Source organism: Trematomus bernacchii, unplaced genomic scaffold (assembly GCF_902827165.1).
Source record: "Trematomus bernacchii unplaced genomic scaffold, fTreBer1.1, whole genome shotgun sequence".
Lineage (NCBI taxonomy): Eukaryota > Metazoa > Chordata > Actinopteri > Perciformes > Nototheniidae > Trematomus > Trematomus bernacchii.
Window position 1 is genome coordinate 703711 of NW_022987589.1, and position 21956 is coordinate 725666.

Here is a 21956-nt window from a genome sequence, read left to right on the forward strand (position 1 = left end):
AATTCTGCTGTGATAAAACGCCATCCTGTTCTAAACCACATCAAGGATTATTTCTGAAACAGTATGGAGCTCAAATGCTTTTTCTCTTGCAGGTTTATCACAAGGTGAGTTCCTTTTTTTATTTCCTGCTTTTTAAAACACATGCTCTCTCCAGTACAGGTTAGCTCTGAGTGTTAGCGACATGCTAATGTAAACAAAGACGAGATTACGTCCAAAACACGTCAGGCATTGTTTCTGATAGCAACTCTCTGTGGGTCCACCATCCGAAATTACGTCATATCGGCAGCAAATCTGTATCAGCTCCGTTGTACCCCCGTTTTTAAAAGATTTGGGTACGGAGGAAAAGAGAGAGGGTTTTATTTTCTGACGCTGCGTGAGTTCCCCGACACACTGGGGACACATATTTATGTATAAAAGACATCAAAAAGTGCATTTTGCATGATAGGTCCCCTTTCAAATGTGACTTCACATTTTTTCCAGTTTTTCTTGTTTACAAATTCAAATATTGTCCTGTTTTTACTTCCAGTGCGCATCCCTAATACATGTATTCGTGTTAGTAGGAATAAACAACATGAGACAGTTTTTTCAGAGTTAATCTTTATTTAAAAGAAATATTGAAACAATGAAAGGAGCTCAGAGTCAAGTGTGAATGCTACGAGGCGGGTAAAAAAAAAATCACAACCGTCACCAAAAATTGTAATTATAAGAAATAAATCAAAGTCTAAACCGGTCATTATACGCCTAATCAAAACTGAAATGTGCTTTTAAATTCTCACACACACATACACACAATCTCTCACACACACCCTCTTTTTGCCTTACACACTGAAATGAATACAAGCCGAGCTGAGCGCCGTTAATATCTGAAAAATAGCAGAAAAAGTGCAAATTTGTTCGAGATTTCAAAAAGAAACCAAAAAGCACTCGTTTAGATAAATTCACCAAGCAAAGCCAGGTTAAATTTGACATGTTAGCGTAAAAAAGTTGGAATTTAAAGTGGTTAAAATAAGATTAAAACAGCATTATTCGCTCCGTATTTGATTTATATAAAAAGGCGTCCCTAAATATATCCTATTCCTTTTTTCTTTAGTTTTCTTTAATGGCATGCAGATACATCTGGGCTCTTTAATTAAACGTCCTTTAATAATTAGAGAATCACAAGAAAAAATAATAACACAAAGTCAAATGAAACATCCCGTTGGTTGATTGTTGGGATTGGGACAAAAAAAATACACCAGGGCTTTTATTTTGGAGGGGATATAGTTCCTTTCACAATAAAATCTGCTTCTAACTCACTGCATTTCTGCAAACTAAAGTGCAGCTCACATCAAACTAAAGTTTCGTCTGATTTAAAAAGGTATAATCCTTAAGATTTTCATGAACAAAACACACATTTAAAGTCGTACATGGTGCCAAGGTATTTATATTAATTATTGATCTCTATAAAAAGTAGTTTTTTTAATTTATGGCAGGTTTTTTCCTGGATTTAAATTGCCTTTTTTTTAGCAGCAAATAAATAATATTTACAAGTATCAGCGTCACTTTGTTTATCCTGCTATCAACATGACATTTCCTGCTTTTCCTACTTCACAACAAAAGCATTTATCTGGAGAAACAGTGGGGCTTTATTGTGAAGGACTGACAGGATATGATACTACAAAATAAGACGATTTTATTTTTTTATTTAGCAGAATTTGATATTTTTTGGCATGAAATATAACTTTAGTTTACTACAGTCGCAGCTAAATTAAAACCAGCCTCACTCCTCACACGTTTCCTGAGGCTGCTGCTACTTCACAATTATGAAGGAGTGACAGGAAATGCATTGAAGTCTTTTACAAAATAAGACGCCATTCCTATTTGAATTTTTGCTAAATCTTAAGGATTATAACACTTCAGGTATTTCACACTTTCCTCCATCAAACACAGAGATGATTTGGGTTAATATGGGTTAAGGAAACATATAAGAAACATAAAATAACCGTATGAATACATTGGAGGAGGGGGAGGAGGAACACGCCTGGGATAAAATAATAATATTTCTGAGACAAACACATAATAAACTCACATTTAAAAAAAACGATGCATAGCATGAACAACATTGCCAAGATCCCGCTTCATACCGACCCCTCGGCGCTCCTCCTGCTGCTGGGGAGTGTTTCTGTTTCAGGAGGAGTCTGAGGCTCTGAGGAGCAACCAGGGAGGAAGAAGAGGAGGAGGAGGAGGAGGAGGAGGTTTCTACTCCCTGCTGTAAACACTGACTCCAGGTCTTCACTGCAGACTTTAGGAGTCGTCGTCCTCTTCGTCGTCCTGCTGCTCCCGGGTCCCCACCACCCTCTTCCTCAGCGCCTCGTCGGGCAGGCCCTCGGGGGAGCCTCTCCTCCTCCTCCTCCACACCTCGTCCTGCTCTTCGTCCTCCTCGTCTTCGTCCTCCTCCTCCTCTCCGTCCGCCTCGTGCTCGTCCTCCTGACGCTGAATCAGACGAGCCTGCTCCAGGGTCTGCTTCTCTGTGGGGTTAGAATCAGGAAAAGGTTAAAAAAAAAGATTTTCTGAATTTTTAGAAAAAACATTTATTTTCAGAAAAAAATCAAATGTAAATTCTGAGATTTTTAGAATAAAAACAAATCAGAAGATACTAAATTATAATAGAAATAGATACGTTTCATTTTCAGAAAAAAATGATAAATATTTATTTCAGAAAAATTATTATATATTTTTCTCAACAAATAAAAAATATTGTGATTTCAGTCAGAATTCCAACTTTTTCCCAGAACTCCAAAAGAATCTCACTTTTGGTCAGATCTAACAAAAAACGTCACGGGCCACGAGTTGACCACACGGTTGAGATGCCACAATCAATTCTGAAGAGCCCTCCTGTAGCTCGAGGTTTTAACTAGTTCAGAGTGTAATAATCAACATTCTTCAATAGATAGACTAAACAGCTGAGGACACTTATGGCTCGAGGTCATCTACACCCCGAGAAGGATGTGTTCCAGGTGTCCCACAACAATAACTATCTCTGACCGACAGGTGCCCGGTCACAAACTGGTAACATCATCAATATGCTAGGGCAGCCCCTCCTTAAGGGAGATAACGGCTGCTCAAGGTTGGTCAGCTGCGTCAGAGGGCGAAGGAGGAGGACATGCAGGGCAAATTATTCCCTGACAACTATCAGTACAAATATTTGTTCCTAAATCACGCAGCCCTAATTTAGTCCCTTTTTGTTTGCATGACGACGTGATAAAATATGACGGCTCTTATTTGAAGTTTCCTCAGGAACACAGTTTAAAGATAAGACAACAAAAGTGTGTGTGACTTCTTTTATCATGAGGCACGTGTCTGGCGAAAAAATGGATATTTGAGCCTGATGGATCTTTGTGGCCCTTCATAGAATATCCAGGCTTTCTCCTGACGTGTGTTTGAAGTTCAGTAAAGCAGTATTTATATGATCTAATATGAGACTCACTCTGGTAGTAGTCCGAAGAGGAAAAGCGCCTCGAGGGGAAGGCGAAGTCAGCGATGAACACCAGGAGCTGCAGAGAGAACCGGCATCATTAGGACACTGTGATGCATGATTGTACTCAATGCACTATATCTGTTTACAATGATGAATAATAACCGACCAGTCCCAGAGCGAGTCCAGAGAAGAGCGTGGCGAGGCCGAAGATCACGTACGATCCCCACACAGGGATCCCCAGATGATCCGTCATGTAGTTGTGACAGCGCTGCAAAACATTACAACCCATCGTCACTACAGGAACAGACATTAAAGGTTTCCCATCATGCTATTTTTAGGCATATATTATGGGTCTCAGATATATACAAATATATATAAAAACATGTCTATGATGTGTTTTGCTCAAAATACCAAACAGATCATGCATTTTAGAAATCCCTCATATCCCTCATAAAAGAGGAGGCGGAGCTTGTGCCTGCTCAGAATTACCCGGCAGATACAGCTAAATGCCACGTGATTAAACGCCATCCTGTTCTGAACCACATCAAGGATTATTTCTGAAACAGCATGGAGCTCAAATGCTTTTTCTCTCTCAGGTTTATCACAAGGTGAGTTCCTTTTGTTATTTTGTGCTTCTTCACACACATGCTCTCCAGTACAGGTTAGCTCTGAGTGTTAGCGATGCTAATGTAAACACAGACCATAATACGTCCAAAACAGTCGGGCATTGTTTCTGATAGCAACGTTTCTGATAGGGCCGTGGGTCCACATTTCAGATATTACGTCATATCGGACTCAAATCTGGATCAGCTCCGTTGTAGCCCCGTTTTTAGAGATTTGGGTACGGAGGAAAAGAGAGAGGGTTTTATTTTCTGACGCTGCGTGAGTTCCCCGACACACCGGGGACACATGTTTATGTATAGAAGACATCAAAAAGTGCATTTTGCATGATAGGTCCCCTTTAATGTTATTCATTTTATGTTATCTTATAAATCCCAACTTCCCCTTGGGGCAAATGCAGTATTCTGATAACATCATCATAAATGTTACATTATTTTTTATTTTAAAAAGTGCATTTTGCATGATAGGTCCCCTTTAACACATTAACTAAAATACTAAATATCTGGGTTGTTCGCTCAGGTGATAACCAATCTGCAGCTGAAAATAGTCCCCAATAAATTCGTAAAACTAAGTCAATACATAAAAAGTAAAAAAATAAATATGAGAAAGAATTGATAATGGAAATAATATATCATATACCAGAAGAGATCTGCTTTGTCTATAACCTGATTAAATCCTGCTCCACTGCGTCATTTCTTTAACTACGTTTAACAGCTTTGAGTTGTGCCCTTATTTCCTAAAATACGTCCCATCTGTGATTCACATGAGGTTGCATTTTGATGTGTTTGAATCCTGTAAAACTGGATTTGTTCTGTTTTGTTATGCAGGTAAAAGCCGCTCTGATTCTCTCCTTTATGACCCACCGAGCAGAGTATTCTTCTTTAAATGGATTATGAGAATTTAAATAAATATCTTCCCATAATAAACCTCCTGTGTGTTGACAGTGAGCGGATAGATCCTCACTTACCCGGATAAACATGGAGAGCTTGAACAAAGCCGACATGGAATTCATTCTGCGAGAGGAAGAAACAACAGCAGGTTATTCAAACTTCTACACAGAGAATAACAAACATCAAGGAGGAGATTAAACACACAGAAAAAAGACACTAAGAATAGATTTTTTGTTTTATACACACGAGAATTGATATATCTTATATACAAGATCAGCATATAATCAGTGCTGCCCTCATACTATATTTCTTCTAGAAGAAAAACCTGTTATATTAATTGCATCAACTTTATTGTCTTATTTTAGTCATGATAAATGTATATGTTGATCATAGTTTTCATTAACAATCACTCCATCCTCACATGTATCACCAGCATGATAAACACCAGACTGTTAAACACCTGAACTAAGAACATCCTAACATTCACCTGTTTGCAACGTACACATTATTTATCACTTGTATATAGACTCTTATTACATGGCTTAGTTGAATACTCGATTCTGATTGGTCAATTCAGAACACGTGACACGTTGTTAATCCAGAACAGACAGACCGCTGTCAAGGATTTATGACCGTTGTTAAGGACGCTCACATCTGCACAAAGAAGTCCGGTCGATTGAACTGTATACAGTTTTGGCAGAAAAGCAAACTGCATGCAGTTTGCTTTTCTAACTGACAAGACAAGAGCGACAAGAAAACAGCGGAGAAGTAACGGGCAGAAACCCTCCTTTTTACGCAGCGTCCAGACATAGACATCAAACGGCGACACATATTCAGTGTGCAGTTCCTTTGGCATTAGGGCAGGGATATCTAGATACTTTCCAAGGTTTGACATCATGAATTGTGCTACTTTTAAAGCAAGCAACGATGTTTTCAAATCTGTAATCAAAAAGCTCCGCCTTTCTGCCGTTGCTACGTTTTTCAAACGTAGATCTAGATCCCTCCGCTTCGCGTCGGGCTCCTGATCTGCCTGTCGGTGTTCTTTTCCCCATAATGACCGCGTCGCTGCACATTATCCCTTACTTACGGCACTACTTCTATTCTATTTGATTGTATTTACTTGCACTATTTTGTATGTTGTATTGTGTTGCACTGTTGGAGCCTGAGACCTGAGGTTTGCATTGATATATCTACACTGTAGTTACTGGACGAATGACAATAAAAGCCTTGAATCTTGAAGTGTTTGTATTTACTCACAGGACGGAGGACGGGCCGAACCAGGAAGAGATCGGCTCGATGGATTTCCATTTCTGCTCGTCCACGAAGCTCAGGAAGTCTTCTTTAGTGCGAGCGCCCTGATACTTCCTGAACACGCCGTCTTTACAGCTATGACACAAATAAACAAAACATATTAGGAACAGTGAGGCGACTTGAGCCCTATTTTCTGTGAGGGATATATCATGGCCAGACACGTGTGTTTAGCTGTTGAGGGACAGCATAAAGAATGAAACAGCAAAATGGGTATATCTGTACAAATATACGTGCACCTTTTCTCTGCAATAGAGCAAGTTATGGTCTAGCAGAAACGATGCATCTTGCAAAGTAAAACCAGAATAGGAAGCGTAAAACATTTTGGATGTTTACTTTACACAGAAATGACTTTTACACTGAAAATAAAAAGGAAACTCTGCGATCACAGGATGTGTTGGTGTCTGCTGATGGTATTTTGTGAAGAGGGAAGTGAGTTTTTAAACTTTTAAGAAGAAGAAGAAGAAGAAGAAGAAGAAGATGGACCTTTATTAATCTCCCGAGGGGGAAATTCAGTTTCCACTCTGTCGTACACACGCATGCGTTTTTATACAGGTACATACAGTACACACTTTTTACATCATGCACATACATATACAAATACACACACAGTTATATGTACACATGCACATGCAGTTGAGAGGTCAGAGCGGAGGCAGCCAGTCTAGCCGGCGCCAGTGAGCAGTTGGGGGTTAGGTGCCTTGCTCAAGGGCACTTCGGCAGTGGCCCAGGAGGTGAACTGGCTCCTCTCCAGTACCAGTCCACACTCCGTATTTTTGGTCCGATCGGGACGTGAACCGGCGACCCTTACGTCCAAAGTCCAATCCCCTACAGACTGAACCACTGCCGCCCCAAAAGCAGCATTTTACATCCATTTTAAAACATAAACACAATTTTCACTTGCTCCACCTTCTCAGAAAAGGAGGATCTGCTCTTTTCTTTACCATTTTATATCAGTAATTAGATTATATTTAGTTCTACGTTTGGGGGGAAACAAGTGTAATTGTTCACCATTTCCAGGCAAATTATTAATCAGAATAAATAATATGATCCAATGGTTAAAAATGACCAGCTTTCCTAAAATGTGCATGTATTCATACCAGTGTTTCCCCTGCGTTGGAGCAGAGAGAGGAACTGTGGCTTATTGTTATTGATTAATGCATCAGTGTTTCTTAGGGTCAAAAACACTAAACTCACAACTTAAAATGAAAGCGTTTAGTTTATTTAATAAAAGAGCACATGTTCAATGTGAAAAGTGACAGTAGATATAGATTAGTTGCAATTTGGTGATTTATATATATATATATATTATTAAAAAAAAAAATTATATATATTTTTTTTAAACACCTTGAATTTCAGGGGGGCGCGGGGCCCCTCCAAGACAATGGTAGGGGAAACACTGCATACCCTCATTTATTTGAACAAATTAGATGTGTTTTCCTTACTAATGATTAGTTAAAGTAAGTTGTGCAGACATAAGATGGAGACACTTCAAAATGGAGAGAAAGGAGAACAGAGTTGATGATCTAAACTGAGATTAAGAGCCAAATCTTTCAAAATGGTGAACATCCGCTTTCTGACACCACAAGAGGAAGTGATAAAACACAGTTACTCAGAACTTACTGGTAAATGGTCGGAAGTGAAGTGATGATGAAGCGCCCGCTCAGACCTGACAGAGAGACAGAGAGGACATTTAATACAGAGCTGGGTTAAAACATGGAAACACAGTCTATTACAGTAACACTGAGTCATTATCACGGTTTCAAAGCACATACAGATATTTCAGGTTGTAATCTCTAAAAGACCACGTTTCACACATTTCATTTCCTCCCTTTCCCCGTGATAATCAGCCTTTTAATGGTTTTCCTGAGATCACAAGATATTTATTAATTACTACGAAATAAGTGTTGTTTTCATTGGACAACGAGATAAAGGCCCATTACGTTTGATTTCTTTGTTTTCTCATGATATTGAATTAATGATCTTATCCCATGATCTTGGGAAAACAACATTAGTTAATTCGAGATAATAACAAATAACTTGTGATCTCAACAAAACAAAAAATATTGATTATAATGGGAAAACAGAGTAAATAAAATGTTTGACCCTTGTTTGTTTAAGGCTTCATACCTAGTATACTTTGCATCTTATACCTCCTACATTGTATGCACACTGTTAAAAATTAAAGCCTTTGAAGCATTTGCTATTTTCAAATAATGACATTAGAAACTGTGAACTCGATAAAACAAATCAAATTTAGCAATCATTTGTGGAAAATTGAGGATATAACATTTTTAAAACATGGCTGTTTGTGTAGGGCTTCAACAGCAGTATACTTTGCACCCTTTTCTTAACATGTGGATTTGTGGGGTGTTTTTAAGGATTTCCATTCCCGTCATGAACCTCGTGCATGTGTATTTGTTGCATGTAAAGTCCCAGTGTAGCTGCACTGAGGTCACTGAGTCTTACCGGGCTGCTCGGTCACGTCCACCTTGGCGATGTTGACCCCCATGTCATCCCCCCAATCTGCAAAATCCTTCCACACCGTCTGGAGCTGCTGGCAGGCTGGGCACCAGGGAGCGTAACTGGGGGGGGGCAAGAGTCACAAGTCAAGTCTCAGATAAACAACAACATCCCTCACAATAAGGTGTCTGTCTAATTTCTGTATCATAGTTTAAATCACGTTTTGTTGTGATTTCCCATCGTTTTTTTATTTATGCATTTGTTTTGTTTCCATTTAGTTTACTAAGTGCAATATGATATTGAGTTTGTGGTACATTTGTAAAATCAACCAATTACGAGTGTTTACTTTAAGAGTTAGCATAACAATATGGCTAGCATGGAACTCTGTGGTATGCTAGTTAGCTCAGTGAAGGTGACAGCTATTAGCTTAGATGTAGCTACTTTTCAGGATTACAACCAGGCATATTGATTATTTATCATAATTATTTATTGTATCTTTAGGTAAAATAGATAATTTAAGCGTCAACCTAAAGAATAAGGGATGTCATGCCCGTTTCTAAAAGCTGGAAATAGCTAACTGACAGGCTAGTTAGCTTTTAGCAGCTAACCGGTAGCTCTCATAGGAAAGAACAGGCCCCAGATACATCCATGTTATGTTTTATAAATTAAATTAAATTGGAATATGGGCCAAACATGAAACGTGTACTTGTCCTATATTGTACTTCTAAAATATATATGTAAACATCAATGAAACAGTAGTATTCATGTGTTATAAGCCCACTTTTCAAATCAATTCAGTACATTTTCTAACAAATCTTAGTTGATAAAAAAGAAAAAAAATCACTTGTTTGCATATGAAGCTCGAAATATGCCCTTCACTATTATTATTATTATTATTATAAAAGTATTGTTTGTTCCCAGTAATTTATAAATGCGAGTTTGTTTGTTTTTTTACCTTGTATAAGCTCAAACATGTTTTATTCTTATGTTGTTATTTATTTTTCATAGAATCATATTTAAATGTATTTATTATTATTATTTCTGCTGACACAAACAGACAAAACAAACTAAAAGGTTGATCTAAAAGGATTAAGGGAAGTCAAGCCCGATTTTAGGAGCTGGAAATAGCTAACTGACAGGCTAGTTAGCATTAGCAGTTAGCATTAGCACACTCACAATTCTATCATCCATTCTCCCGACAGGATTTCCTCCCAGCTGCTGTCCGTCACTTCTCTCAGGCTGTCCAGCTTAGCGGAGGATGTCGACACATGAATCACTAGAAACAAACAGAGTATCCATGAGGAGCGACGTTTTATAAAAGAAAACATTGAGGAGCTCATGCTGCTAACCGCTAGCAAACACGCCATGTCTGTTAGAAACAGACTTCCGGTGTGACGTCACAGTCACGTGGGGAGAGGGGAGGATGTTTGTGTTGAAATAATTCAATTGAATCAAATAGTATTTTGTTGTTTGTCTTCTTTTAGACTAGTGAGAACCTGTAATCAATTATTTTGTCTGTTTGTGTCTGCAGATTTCTCCTAAATTCACCAAAGGTTATCATTACATAATGCCTCATTTGCATAATGTAAACATGACATTTCAGAAAACTTGTAATATAAAACATAATTGTGTTAATGTCACTAATGAAGTGGGGAGGTTTCATAATGATATATGTTAGTTACATATTTTGTATCTCTTCACCTGTACCTAAAGACCATAAAGTAAAGCAGTGTAACATGTATTGAGCGTGTTTGACCAGCAGGTGGTGCTATTGGATTAAAAATGACTCAGAAAGAAGGTAACTGTTGCATTCAAGGGGGAGAAAAATATAGATATTTTCTGTACCTCGACGTTGTATTTAAAGGTCCCATGTCATGGCCATTTCTACTGATCATATTTCCATTGTTGAGGTATACTAGAATAGATTTAAATTGTGCAATTTTCCCAAATCGCATTGGTTTCTCATACAGCATCTCTGTATAGTATGTGTATTCACTCTCTGTCCTAAACGGCTTGTTGGAGCTCCTGCCCCCCCCTCCCTTTGAGCCCAGTGTGCTCTGATTGGTCGGGACGCTGCGAGGCTCGTTGCTGCTGCGAGGAGCGGACAGGTTTCCGGGTCGGCGACACAGCGAGAACAAGCAAAACTCATCCTGAGCACACACAAACATTCCCCGGGCGCCGTTCAAAATGGCAGCACACTGCTCCTAACACTAGGATGGGTCAAATGCAGAGAAATAATTTAATAAACAGAATAAAAGTCCATATTTTTAAAAACAATAAGTGTGGCTTGATATTGAGTAAGAAAAAGGTTTATAACGCTGTGAGAATGGGTCTGCGGAGAGCATTTCTCCGCGATCCCAACTCGTCTATTACCAGCGTTCAGGGAGCTCTATGCAAGTCAATGGGACTCCCTGTTAGTTAGCCAAGGGATCCTGGTGTGTGAGGTGCTCCGCAGATTGGTCCATTTGGGCCAATCCGGTCATTTGTTGTTGATTTGGGTATTCACACGTCACAGAACCCAGGAAGCAAACAATGGAAAATGAGAAATCTCCAACGAGGCGTTCTGGGGCAGCAGAGACAGGTCTTTTCTGTGTTAGAGTTTTACTCGCTACAGGGTGTACTTTGAGGGTTTGTGACTCTGCAGACCGTTTACATGCAGAAAAACCTTCATAACACACAAGGGGACGGGTAATAACCAGAAAAGCATGACATGGGACCTTTAAGTACAGTACTTGAGAAATCCATTTAGTTTATTTTCATGACAAATTCTGAGCATCTTAACATGTCTTGTCTGATATACTGTCAAGACCTAAGTGCATCAGTAAGTATGCTCTGCAGAAACTGTGGAGAAATGTTCAAATGTTTTCTTGAATAAACACTCAAATATTTCCAAGGTTCAGATTAATGTGTTTATTCTCCTGATGAAGTCTGATAGTATCCATTGCTTTGATCCAGGAGGAACTGAGACTTCTTCAAAGCTGCAGCATCAAAGTGTTTCATATGTTGCATGTGAATGTGTGGAAACCCCACGGAGTTTAGAGAGAAATCCATTAAATCTGACCCGAGGTGAAGTGCAACCCAGCCTGCTAATAATGTTGAAATAGATTCTCCTTCAATATTTTTCATTTATCTCAATATGTTAATGTCCTGTTGCTGCCTGTTAGTTGGAAAATTAATTGTTAATTCCTCTTGTGAACTAAAACACGTAGAATCTGATAAAAACCTTAATCTGCCATCCACTCATTTCCATCCAAGTCGGTGCTTCGAATATCAACGAAACATAATTGATGAAACCACCTGAAGTAAATATAATTGACATTTTCTAATTCCTATCCTCATTCATTTAGTATAATATTTCAATGTGTTATTTTCAACAAATGTATTTTTTGTTGGTCATTGCATTGAATTCTTTTATTTTGATCTATTAAAGAATATATATCTAAATGTCACAATATGTGTAAAAAAAAAAATCCAATACATATTTTGAAAATGTCAGAAAAAAGTTTGTAAAAAGTAAGTGAAAAATCAAGGAGATAATTACTGAAACATTTCTGTAAAAGATGTAAAAGACGCACATGTGAAATGTTCAAATAATGACCCAAAAATATTAAATATATTTTGGAAAATGTTGATTAAAATATCCAAATATACGTAGAATGAAAAGTTTTCCGACAATTTCCCAAATAATCTGTCAAAATCTTCCGGAAAAAAACATGATTTTATAGCATTTGATTGTTGTAGAATAAACCAGTAAACAGTCAATAAAGGCAGTAACATGCTGAAAGAATGTAAATGAAGTGAAAATATGATAATAATAATAATAGCTTGGTCGCTTTACAAAGAAGAACAGGAGTAGGAACAAACATAACAAAAGGCAGTCAGACAAACAGTCAGACAAACAGTCAGACAGACAAAACAACAAGTAGATTAGGCAGGGCCGTCCCTGGCCAACATGAGGCCCCACGCAAAGTTATATGATGAGGCCCTCTGTTTCGCGAGCGTCGTCGACGGGGGGGGGGGGATTTACACTAATTGCGCCGCATAAGCGCATAGGTGCGCCGCATTTTCGGCTCAGTTGAGGCACCCTCCGCAAGGTGAGGCCCCACGCAGTATACGATACGATATTACTTTATTTGTAAGATCAAGTCTGAAATTTGACTTGCGTCACAGCAGCTCCATGTCCAACATCAACAGACAAATATCCAGACACAAATACATGAAACACAAACAACAAACATTTAACATAACAGCACGATCAGTGAGAGAAAAGCTGCTCAAAGAGCCTTCAGCGTGCATCTGATCTGGGATCAGCTCTGTATCTACTGAGAGGATTGACTGGAGCACAAAGGAGTGCTTCAGTCTGACCTTATTGAATCGTGGGACCCTGTATCTCCGATTAGATGGTAGCAGTTCATATTCATATTCTGTATGTATCAGTCTGCATGATTGGCCTGTAGGGAGGGACGGCCCTGAGATTAGGGGCCAAAGGCTTTAGCAAACAGATGGGACTTGAGGGCCCTTTTGAAGGCGTCAAGCGTGGGGGGATGTTGCGGATCTCCGCAGGGAGAGCGTTCCAGAGGGTGGGGGCTGCCACACTGTAGGCTCTGTCCCCGAAGGTTCGCAGGTTGGTGCGGGGGGTGGTAAGCAGGCCGGAGTCTGAAGACTGCAGGTTCCGGGGTGGGGCATGTGGGCGGAGGAGGCCCATAAGTACTGGGGGGCATGGGCATGGAGGGACTTGTAGGTAAGGAGGAGGACTTTGTAGGATATGCAAGACTTGACCGGCAGCCAGTGGAGGTGGATGAGGGTGGGAGTGATGTGCTTTGTATGGGTGAGTACCCTAGCAGCACAGTTTTGAACATACTGGAGCCTGACCAGGGTTTTGTTGGGGACCCCAAACAGGACACCATTGCAGTAGTCCAAGCGGGAGGTGACAAAAGCGTGGACTAGGGTTTCTGCAACCGACTCCAAGAGTGACGGTCGGAGTCTGGCAAATAAGTCCAAAATATCCCAGAAGAACATTTTCCAGGAATGACTCAAATGCCCAAGAAAACATGCAAACAATGTAAAAAAGAAACATCTTCTGCACAGCTCTCAAATCCTGACCTGCAGTCTGTCACCCTGAATTAATTTGTCATGCTCACGTTGTTTTGTCACTTATAAACTCCCATACTTGTGTGCCCATTTGTGAAAACGTCAATCAGCTGTTGTGTGTTTCTGCAGGAGCGTCTTCTTCCTCTCTGTGCAGAATGACAGCAGTTTTTGTTTGAATGGTGAATCTGCAGCAGTTTTCACCTCCTGCTCTATAAATACCCAGCAGAGGACACACCAGCAGCTCTGCTCCACTTCTATGAAGCCTCCTCCTCCTCCTTCGTGTGGCAGCGAGGAGAGAAAGTGGCATGTCGGGGGATGAAGAGGAGCCTCGTCCTTCAAACTGCATTACTGTGCAAGGAGGAGGTAGGAAACAAACCACATGGATTTTGCAGATTATCAACAGGATTACTCTACAGGAAGTCCAATACTAACGTTTCAAATCCACACAAGATGTTCACTGGATTACGTCCAAGAAAGTAATCCAATGCATGAAGTCAAACAGAGTACATCTGTATAGCTGACGCTCAAAGGTCCCTTATTTATTGTTCTGTATTTTTTGAAGAGTGTTTAAAGGTAGGGTAGGTACATTTGAGAAACCGGCTCGAGATCGCTAGAATTTGAAAATACACAACCGGAGAAAATCTGCCACTTCCTTACAGAGCCCCTCCTCCAACACACACGAACGCGCACATGACCAATGAGGGCAGGAGATAAGTTTGTGCACAGATGGAAGGCTGACAGGCAGGTAGGCCATCCAGTTATTTTAGCCGGGCCGGCTCAGATGATTGGTCGTGCTTTTTACAGTACTACGGCTTCCACAGATTACATTCTTTTATGGATTTTTTGTCAAAGCACTTACGATATTCATTGCTATCGGGATGTTAAGAGCATTCCATGGAATATAACAAAAAATGTATCTCGAGCCGGTTTCTCAAACTTACCTACCCTACCTTTAATGTATGCTTGAGCTTTGTTTTATTTTGTAAAAATGATAAGAGTTGTCTTTCCGGAAGTCATGTGACCTCTAGCCCCGGATGTTTATATTGTGTTTGTGAGAGAGGCAAAGGGCGCTAAAAGTGTCAACGATGTAATAACATAATTCTACTGCTGGTCTACTAGGCGAACACGTTTTCACGGTGTTTCATGATTGTACAAAGAAGAAAATAAACGTGATTGTGGACATCAGTTCGATGCGTAATGTTCTTTCAAGACCAAAGTAGTTACAAAATCCACTTTATAAGTTAGTCTGTGGCAATGATTGAGATGGTCGAGTAACACAAGTTGGAAGGAGCGGTCGAGATGGTGTAACACCTGGAATCAGAGAGAGAGAGAGAGAGACTGATAATGATCGTGTCTTAATTATGTTGTTGTGTTAGCAGAATCAGCTGTTTCCCAGAGGAACACCAGACTCACCTGAGAGTAGAAAGAAACCACAGCGAGGAAACCTGAACATCTGTCAGGATCTGCAGAAACATCTGGATGCAGCAGAGCGTCCTCAGAAACAAAGGAAAGGATTCATATCCTGTCGACGGTCCTCTCCTCAATCTTAATCTGTTTCTTAACGAGGCCTGCAGAGATGCACACATCACGGGGCGTCTGCAGATAACCTAAATCTGATGTTAGTTATGAGACACATTGTCCTGAAAGAGCGGTTTCTGAAGGCATTTTTTAACGTGGATTTATTGAAGATAAAAAATGAAAAATTATAAACATTTCTTAAAATGTAAAGCCTTAAACTGTCTATCCGAAATGCACATAATGAAACATCTTGAGTTAGACATGTCTGAGCTTTTTTGTTTTAGTTTAAACTAAAGATCATACACATTGATGTCTAATTAAAGAGTCCTCTCCTGCTGATGTTCAGGTGTATATCAGTATGTAGTGTCTCTACTTTAAAGAGTTCTCTGCTGCTGATGTGCAGGTGTATATCAGTATGTAGTGTCTCTACTTTAAAGAGTCCTCTCCATGCTGATGTTCAGGTGTATATCAGTAAGTAGTGTCTCTACTTTAAAGAGTCCTCTCCTGCTGATGTGCAGGTGTATATCAGTATGTAGTGTCTCTACTTTAAAGAGTCCTCTCCTGATGATGTTCAGGTGTATATCAGTATGTAGTGTCTCTACTTTAAAGAGTCCTCTCCTGCTGATGTTCAGGTGTATATCAGTATGTAGTGTCTCTACTTTAAAGAGTCCTCTCCTGCTGATGTTCAGGTGTATATCAGTATTTAGTGTCTCTACTTTAAAGAGTCCTCTCCTGCTGATGTTCAGGTGTATATCAGTATGTAGTGTCTCTACTTTAAAGAGTCCTCTCCTGCTGATGTTCAGGTGTATATCAGTATGTAGTGTCTCTACTTTAAAGAGTCCTCTCCTGCTGATGTTCAGGTGTATATCAGTATGTAGTGTCTCGACTTTAAGAGTCCTCTCCTGCTGATGTTCAGGTGTATATCAGTATGTAGTTTCTCTACTTTAAAGAGTCCTCTCCTGCTGATGTTCAGGTGTATATCAGTATGTAGTGTCTCTACTTTAAAGAGTCCTCTCCTGCTGATGTTCAGGTGTATATCAGTATGTAGTGTCTCTACTTTAAAGAGTCCTCTCGTGCTGATGTTCAGGTGTATATCAGTATGTAGTGTCTCTACTTTAAAGAGTCCTCTCCTGCTGATGTTCAGGTGTATATCAGTATGTAGTGTCTCTACTTTAAAGAATCCTCTCCTGCTGATGTTCAGGTGTAGACTATTTATGACAACCATCTTGAATGTAATCTGAACCATAGGCTGATCTAAAGCAGGGGCAACAGTTTCCACCCCTTCTGTAAAATAAATGTGTGTTTCTGTCCTTTTTGTCAATCTTATCATCTTTTATCCAACAGCATGCTTAGCGAGGTTCTCTTTCTCTTACGACATGAGCCTCTCAAAGCATTGCACCGAATAAGAAACATAAAAACCTCTTTGCTTCTTTCTATCTGCACACCAGAGAACAAACAACATGTTTTATTTTCCACGTCTTGATCATCGATTGATTCTCCACTTCCCGTCTTTATATCTGAGTGAAAAGACTGAACACCGTGAACCACAGAACAGAAAATAACCTTACAATGTTCCCGAACACTCCTCCAGTCGTCTCGTTTGAAAGCAGATTATTATTCTGTGTGTGCAGGTGATTCACTCCCATTCAGTTTCACAGCAGAAGCATTAACAGAGAGCCCATTAGCTTCACACATTAACGCCGTGCAGATCTGGAGCTGAGGAACATGTGTGACGATAATAAACTGCGAGAAGAATCACAGCTCTGCAAACTCATTATCCGCTAATGGAGTATTCAATGGAGAGACTTCTGAAACACACACACTAATGGAGAACAATGCTTCAAAATAAGGTTAAAGAAGACGCTCCTGAGATCACCCTTTGCTATTAGAAAGATAGATGTTATCACATTTGAGGGAAATCATGTCAACTTATTGTAAAGATGTGAGTGGATATAAAAATCTTCTTTTTTTTACCAGCTTTGGATCGCTAGTAACGGCACGTCCACACGGCAGCGTGCGTTGACGCTTGCCGGTGGGCGTGTCTGGCGCGCGACCAACAACCAATCACATTAATCTCCCGCCCCGGACACACAAGCACGCGGTTTGATTGGCTAGTGCTTGTACTGGCATATGATTTGATTGGCTGGCGCTTCCGTCGAAGCTTGAATGGTTGAACTTTTCTCAACTTTCGAAGCGAGCAACGGAGGCAAAGCGACGCGACGGAACCACAATGCAGTTCGGCAAAGCGTGACGTCACCCCATTCAAAGTGAATGGAGAGGCGAAGTCCCTCTCTTTCCGGGGGACCTCCATGGGACATTATTTCGGAAAAAGTATGTATTGAAGTCAATGGGGAGAGAAAGATTATCTCTCGATCCCGTTTGAATTGTGCCACGAATTACACATATGATGTTTGTCAATTTAAAAGATAATTTTGCAAGTCAAAAAAATTAAAATGTGTCGTAAAACTGTGAAGTAACACTTTTTTGTGTGTGAAACCACTCAATGAACTACATCTCCCGTCTCGCACCACACACCAAGACGGCCGTCACGTTGGCACATTTCACTTCTTTCTTTCAGAATGAGGCGGAAAGTATTAAAAGAGGTGAAAATCACTCCAAGTCTGGGCATGTTGAGAGCTGTACATACACACAAGGGGAGTTAGTCGGTTCCTAAGAGCCAGCATGCGGGACCGGGAATCTGGGATTTGTAGTCTTTCTAGTTGCGTATTTTTCATAGTCTTATATTTCAACAGTTTTACGACAAACTGTGACTTTTTTGACATGGAAATTATTTTTTAAGATTGACAAACATCATATGTGTAATTCGTGGCACAATTCAAACGGGATCGAAAGATAATCTTTCTCTCCCCATTGACTTCAATACATACTTTTTCCGAAATAAGGTCCCATGGGTCGGAAGTAGATGGGCGGGACTTCGCCTCTCCATAGGGTCTCCGTTGAAGCTTCAACGCACGCCACAGTGTGGACAGGCCGGAACTGTATTATTACATTGATTGTATTTGTATTTATTTATTCATTTTTTATTTGTATGTTTATTTAATTATTTATTTATTCATCTTTTATTTGTATGTTTATTTAATTATTTATTTATTCATTTTTTATTTGTATGTTTATTTAATTATTTATTTATTCATTTTTTATTTGTATGTTTATTTAATTATTTTTGCTGGTATTTAATTTTTTTTAATTTTTGTAGAATATTTATTTATATTGTTAACTAAATCATGTCTGTTAACTTTACTGTTGTTTTTATTATTTTTATTTACATTTTTTGTATGTTATTTTGTATTACTAATGTATTTTGTATTTCCTATTTATTTGTTTGAAGGGCTTACTACAGAATATATATATTAACTGTATTATTGTTATTAATTATTTTTTGTATTAATTTATTTTGGTGGAGGGATTATAATTTGTTTTAATAATTGCTATGATTATTTTGTTTTTTTAAGATATTTTTTATTGTATGTTTTCCTGTGATATTCACCTTTATACATACAGTCTATGATATTCACAACTAACAGAAGGAGATGCTTACATAAGGATGAGCTGCGATGCCCATGTAAGTAAAATCCTTCATGAGTCACTGACAGAGAGGAAGCAGTGGGAGGACACACACACACACACACACACACACACACACACACACACACACACACACTTTCATCAAAACGTTGGAATATATATTTTTGCAACGAGCTTCATGCCTGGAGCAAAGTCCACATAGATGCATCTCCTTCATAAAAATAAACCATGATACTGACTAATCTCTGGAGCGTGACGTAAACGCTTCCCCTGCTCAACACGTAATGCTAAAGTCATTCAAATTTTTGTAATTATTGTAAATTGTAAATCAAATATTATATAACAAACAGACATAAGGGCACAAATGCATTCACATGAAAAAAGGAAGCCACATTTTTTTTCTCTGCCAGCTGATTTGTCAGGAGACAACATATGAGATACATAATTAGACCTTGTCAATATGAATACGCTTTATGTGTGCGTTAAGGATCACAGTATTTGGATTTACTGATATATACTGTTTTCTCTCAGTGATTGTGCTGTTATGTTAAATGTTCGTTGTTTGTGTTTCACGTATTGTGTCTGGATATGTGTCTATGTTGATGTTACACCTGGAGCTGCTGTGATGCAAGTCAAATTTCAGACTTGATCTGACCAATAAAGTATTATCGTATCGTATCGTATTTAGCGAGATCTTAAAAACTCGGAGCTATCTCCGTAACTTAAGGATTTTTTCTTAAAGGAATAAGAACCCATTGAGATGTTCTAAAAAGTATAAAAATCCAACATTAACAAAAATTAAGTGAATAGAATAAATGGTAAAATGTTAACCCACCTACAATGAGGACACAAAGCTATGAAATAAATATATCTGTGCTCCCTTTTTCTTGTTTCCTCGTCCTCTGTTTCCTCCAGCTTTCTTTAATTCCTCCCCCAGTCACTTCAGGGTCTAATTGTAAATCTCTCCTTCTTGCCATTGACCCTTGACCTCCACCATCTGAAGATGAGGATGGGGGGGGGGGGGGGGGGGGGGTTGGTTTGGAGATATTGATCCACTGGTTTGCACATTGAGACCCCCCCATCTCCTCCCCGGGGAGCAATAGGAGGCTTGTGGTCCGACAGAGAGGACGCTAGGAAGCCAGCAGCAGGTCTGAGTCGTTAGGATAAATCACAGTGAAGGGTCAGGATTCATGTTTGACTTTATATATTTCTTATGGGAAGCATAAATCTTTTGGTTTATGTAAATGCACGCACTAAAAAAACACTCAGAGCATGAAGAGAAATCCACTATTATTATTATCCGAGAGCAGGTGTGAAGTGTATCTTGCTCTATGGGCTGGATGGTTTGTGAGGTTTCAAGAAATATATATATGTTTTAAATTTATTTTTGGACTATTGACAACATGTGGTTTGTTTTTTTACAAAGATATGTTTGGTACTTACTGTATAAATAAAACAAAACAAAGAAACATGTCTAATCAAATGCCTTTTATCCAACAGCAAATTAATTATGTGAAAAAATTGACTTTGTCTCCACTCGCCAAATTATTATTTATTGACTCTAAAGTACAGATATCAATCCTTTCTTATAGACAGTATAAACAAAGCAAAACAAGGAAACATACCTTAATTCCGAAAGCATTTTTTCTTAATAAATGAATTAACATTCGCGTCGAAAAGGAGCCAGTTGAGGTGGTTCGGGCACCTACGGATGCCACCTGGGCGCCTATAGGGAGGTGTTCCAGGCACGTCCAGCTGGGAGGAGACCGAGGCGTAGACCTAGGACCAGGTGGAGGGATTATATCTCTTCGCTGGCCTGGGAGCGCCTTGGGGTCCCCCAGTCAGAGCTGGTTGATGAGGCCAGGGAAAGGAACGTTTGGGGCTCTCTGCTGGAACTGATACCTCCACGACCCGACCACGGATAAGCGGGAGAAGATGGATGGATGGATGCATACAAAATAAACTTCCAAAATGATGTAAATACATTCAAATTAAATACAATTTTTACTATTTGTGCACATGTCAAATTACTTTTTATTTGTTGACTTTAATAATAATGTATCTCTAATATCTAATGTACCTTATGGCATGCCTTAAATCCAAAACCAAAAGTGAGTAAGTCTTTAGAAAGATAATGTAATATTCTAAATAAAATATAAAATAAAATGACAGAAATAAAGAGTGAAAAAAGAAATGATATTAAAATAATATGAGTAATTTGTTCTATTGAGTACCACACATAAGACATGTGTGATTCCCACTTAATAACTGACAACAGGGAGAGAAACCATATGTGTTTTCCTGTTGTTCTTGACGCAGTTTGCAGTCTGTTCAATTATTCTGCAATGAAGATACAAAAGGAAAATCAGAGGCATCTAAACATTAGAGTTCCTTTTCTCTGCACACAGCATTCAGGGTCAGAGTTATGGTGAAGGACACAAAACAACATCAATCACTGCTGTATGTCCTTAATGGAGAGCAGCACATAGTGAAGTGTGAGTGTCCTTTCTCTGAGTGTGTGGGCTGAGTGAAGAGACATGTGCAGGAAAGGACTCAGCGTGCAGCAGCACCTCCTCGTCTGCAACTCTGCATGCAAACTGTCTGCAAATCATAGAATCATGTTTGATTTAAAGGAGGTGGATTTGCTCTCCTGTTGCACAAAGGGTTCTCCTCATAGAAACCTGAGTATAGAATAGAATAGAATAGAATATATATGTATTGTCATCATACAAAGTACAACAACATTTATTTGGCAACTCTCACTGCAGTAAAAAATATACACTATAAATAAATAAGAGTGGTAAAAGCAGAGGTAGTAGCGATGACAGTGCAATGAGATAACATTCAATGTCAATGTGCATATTTACACATATAGCATTACTATACTTGTGGGGACCTAAAGTAAGGTAAGGGTAAGGGTTAGGGTAAGGGTAAGGGTAAGGGTTAGGGTTAGGGTAAGGGTTAGGGTAAGGGTTAGGGTTAGGGTAAGGGTTAGGGTAAGGGTAAGGGTTAGAGTTAGGGTTAGGGTAAGGGTTAGGGTAAGGGTTAGGGTAAGGGTTAGG

The 21956-nt window shown here is 39.3% G+C and overlaps 1 protein-coding gene across 1 annotated transcript; it reads right to left on the minus strand.

Annotated features, from left to right (window-relative positions):
* Positions 1–580: 580 nt before the first annotated feature.
* Positions 581–10127, minus strand: tmx1 (thioredoxin-related transmembrane protein 1). The gene is made up of 8 exons (XM_034129048.1): positions 9916–10127; positions 8746–8861; positions 7900–7945; positions 6226–6354; positions 5046–5091; positions 3624–3725; positions 3467–3533; positions 581–2507 (listed from the first exon to the last, which is right to left on the minus strand). The coding sequence occupies exons 1-8, from the start codon at positions 10104–10106 to the stop codon at positions 2284–2286; spliced, it is 921 nt and encodes a 306-aa protein (XP_033984939.1). The 5' UTR covers positions 10107–10127; the 3' UTR covers positions 581–2283.
* Positions 10128–21956: the final 11829 nt, after the last annotated feature.

What these genes read in the sequence shown, in the direction of transcription:
- tmx1 (XM_034129048.1), bottom strand. Translation starts at nt 10,106, where the DNA reads ATGGCGTGTTTGCTAGCGGTTAGCAGCATGAGCTCCTCAATGTTTTCT. An exon ending in TTCGGCCCGTCCTCCGTCCT is followed by an intron (nt 5,092 to 6,225) that starts GTGAGTAAATAC and finishes TTCCTCTCGCAG; the next exon opens with AATGAATTCCATGTCGGCTT. An exon ending in CTCTTCGGACTACTACCAGA is followed by an intron (nt 2,508 to 3,466) that starts GTGAGTCTCATA and finishes CTAACCCCACAG; the next exon opens with AGAAGCAGACCCTGGAGCAG.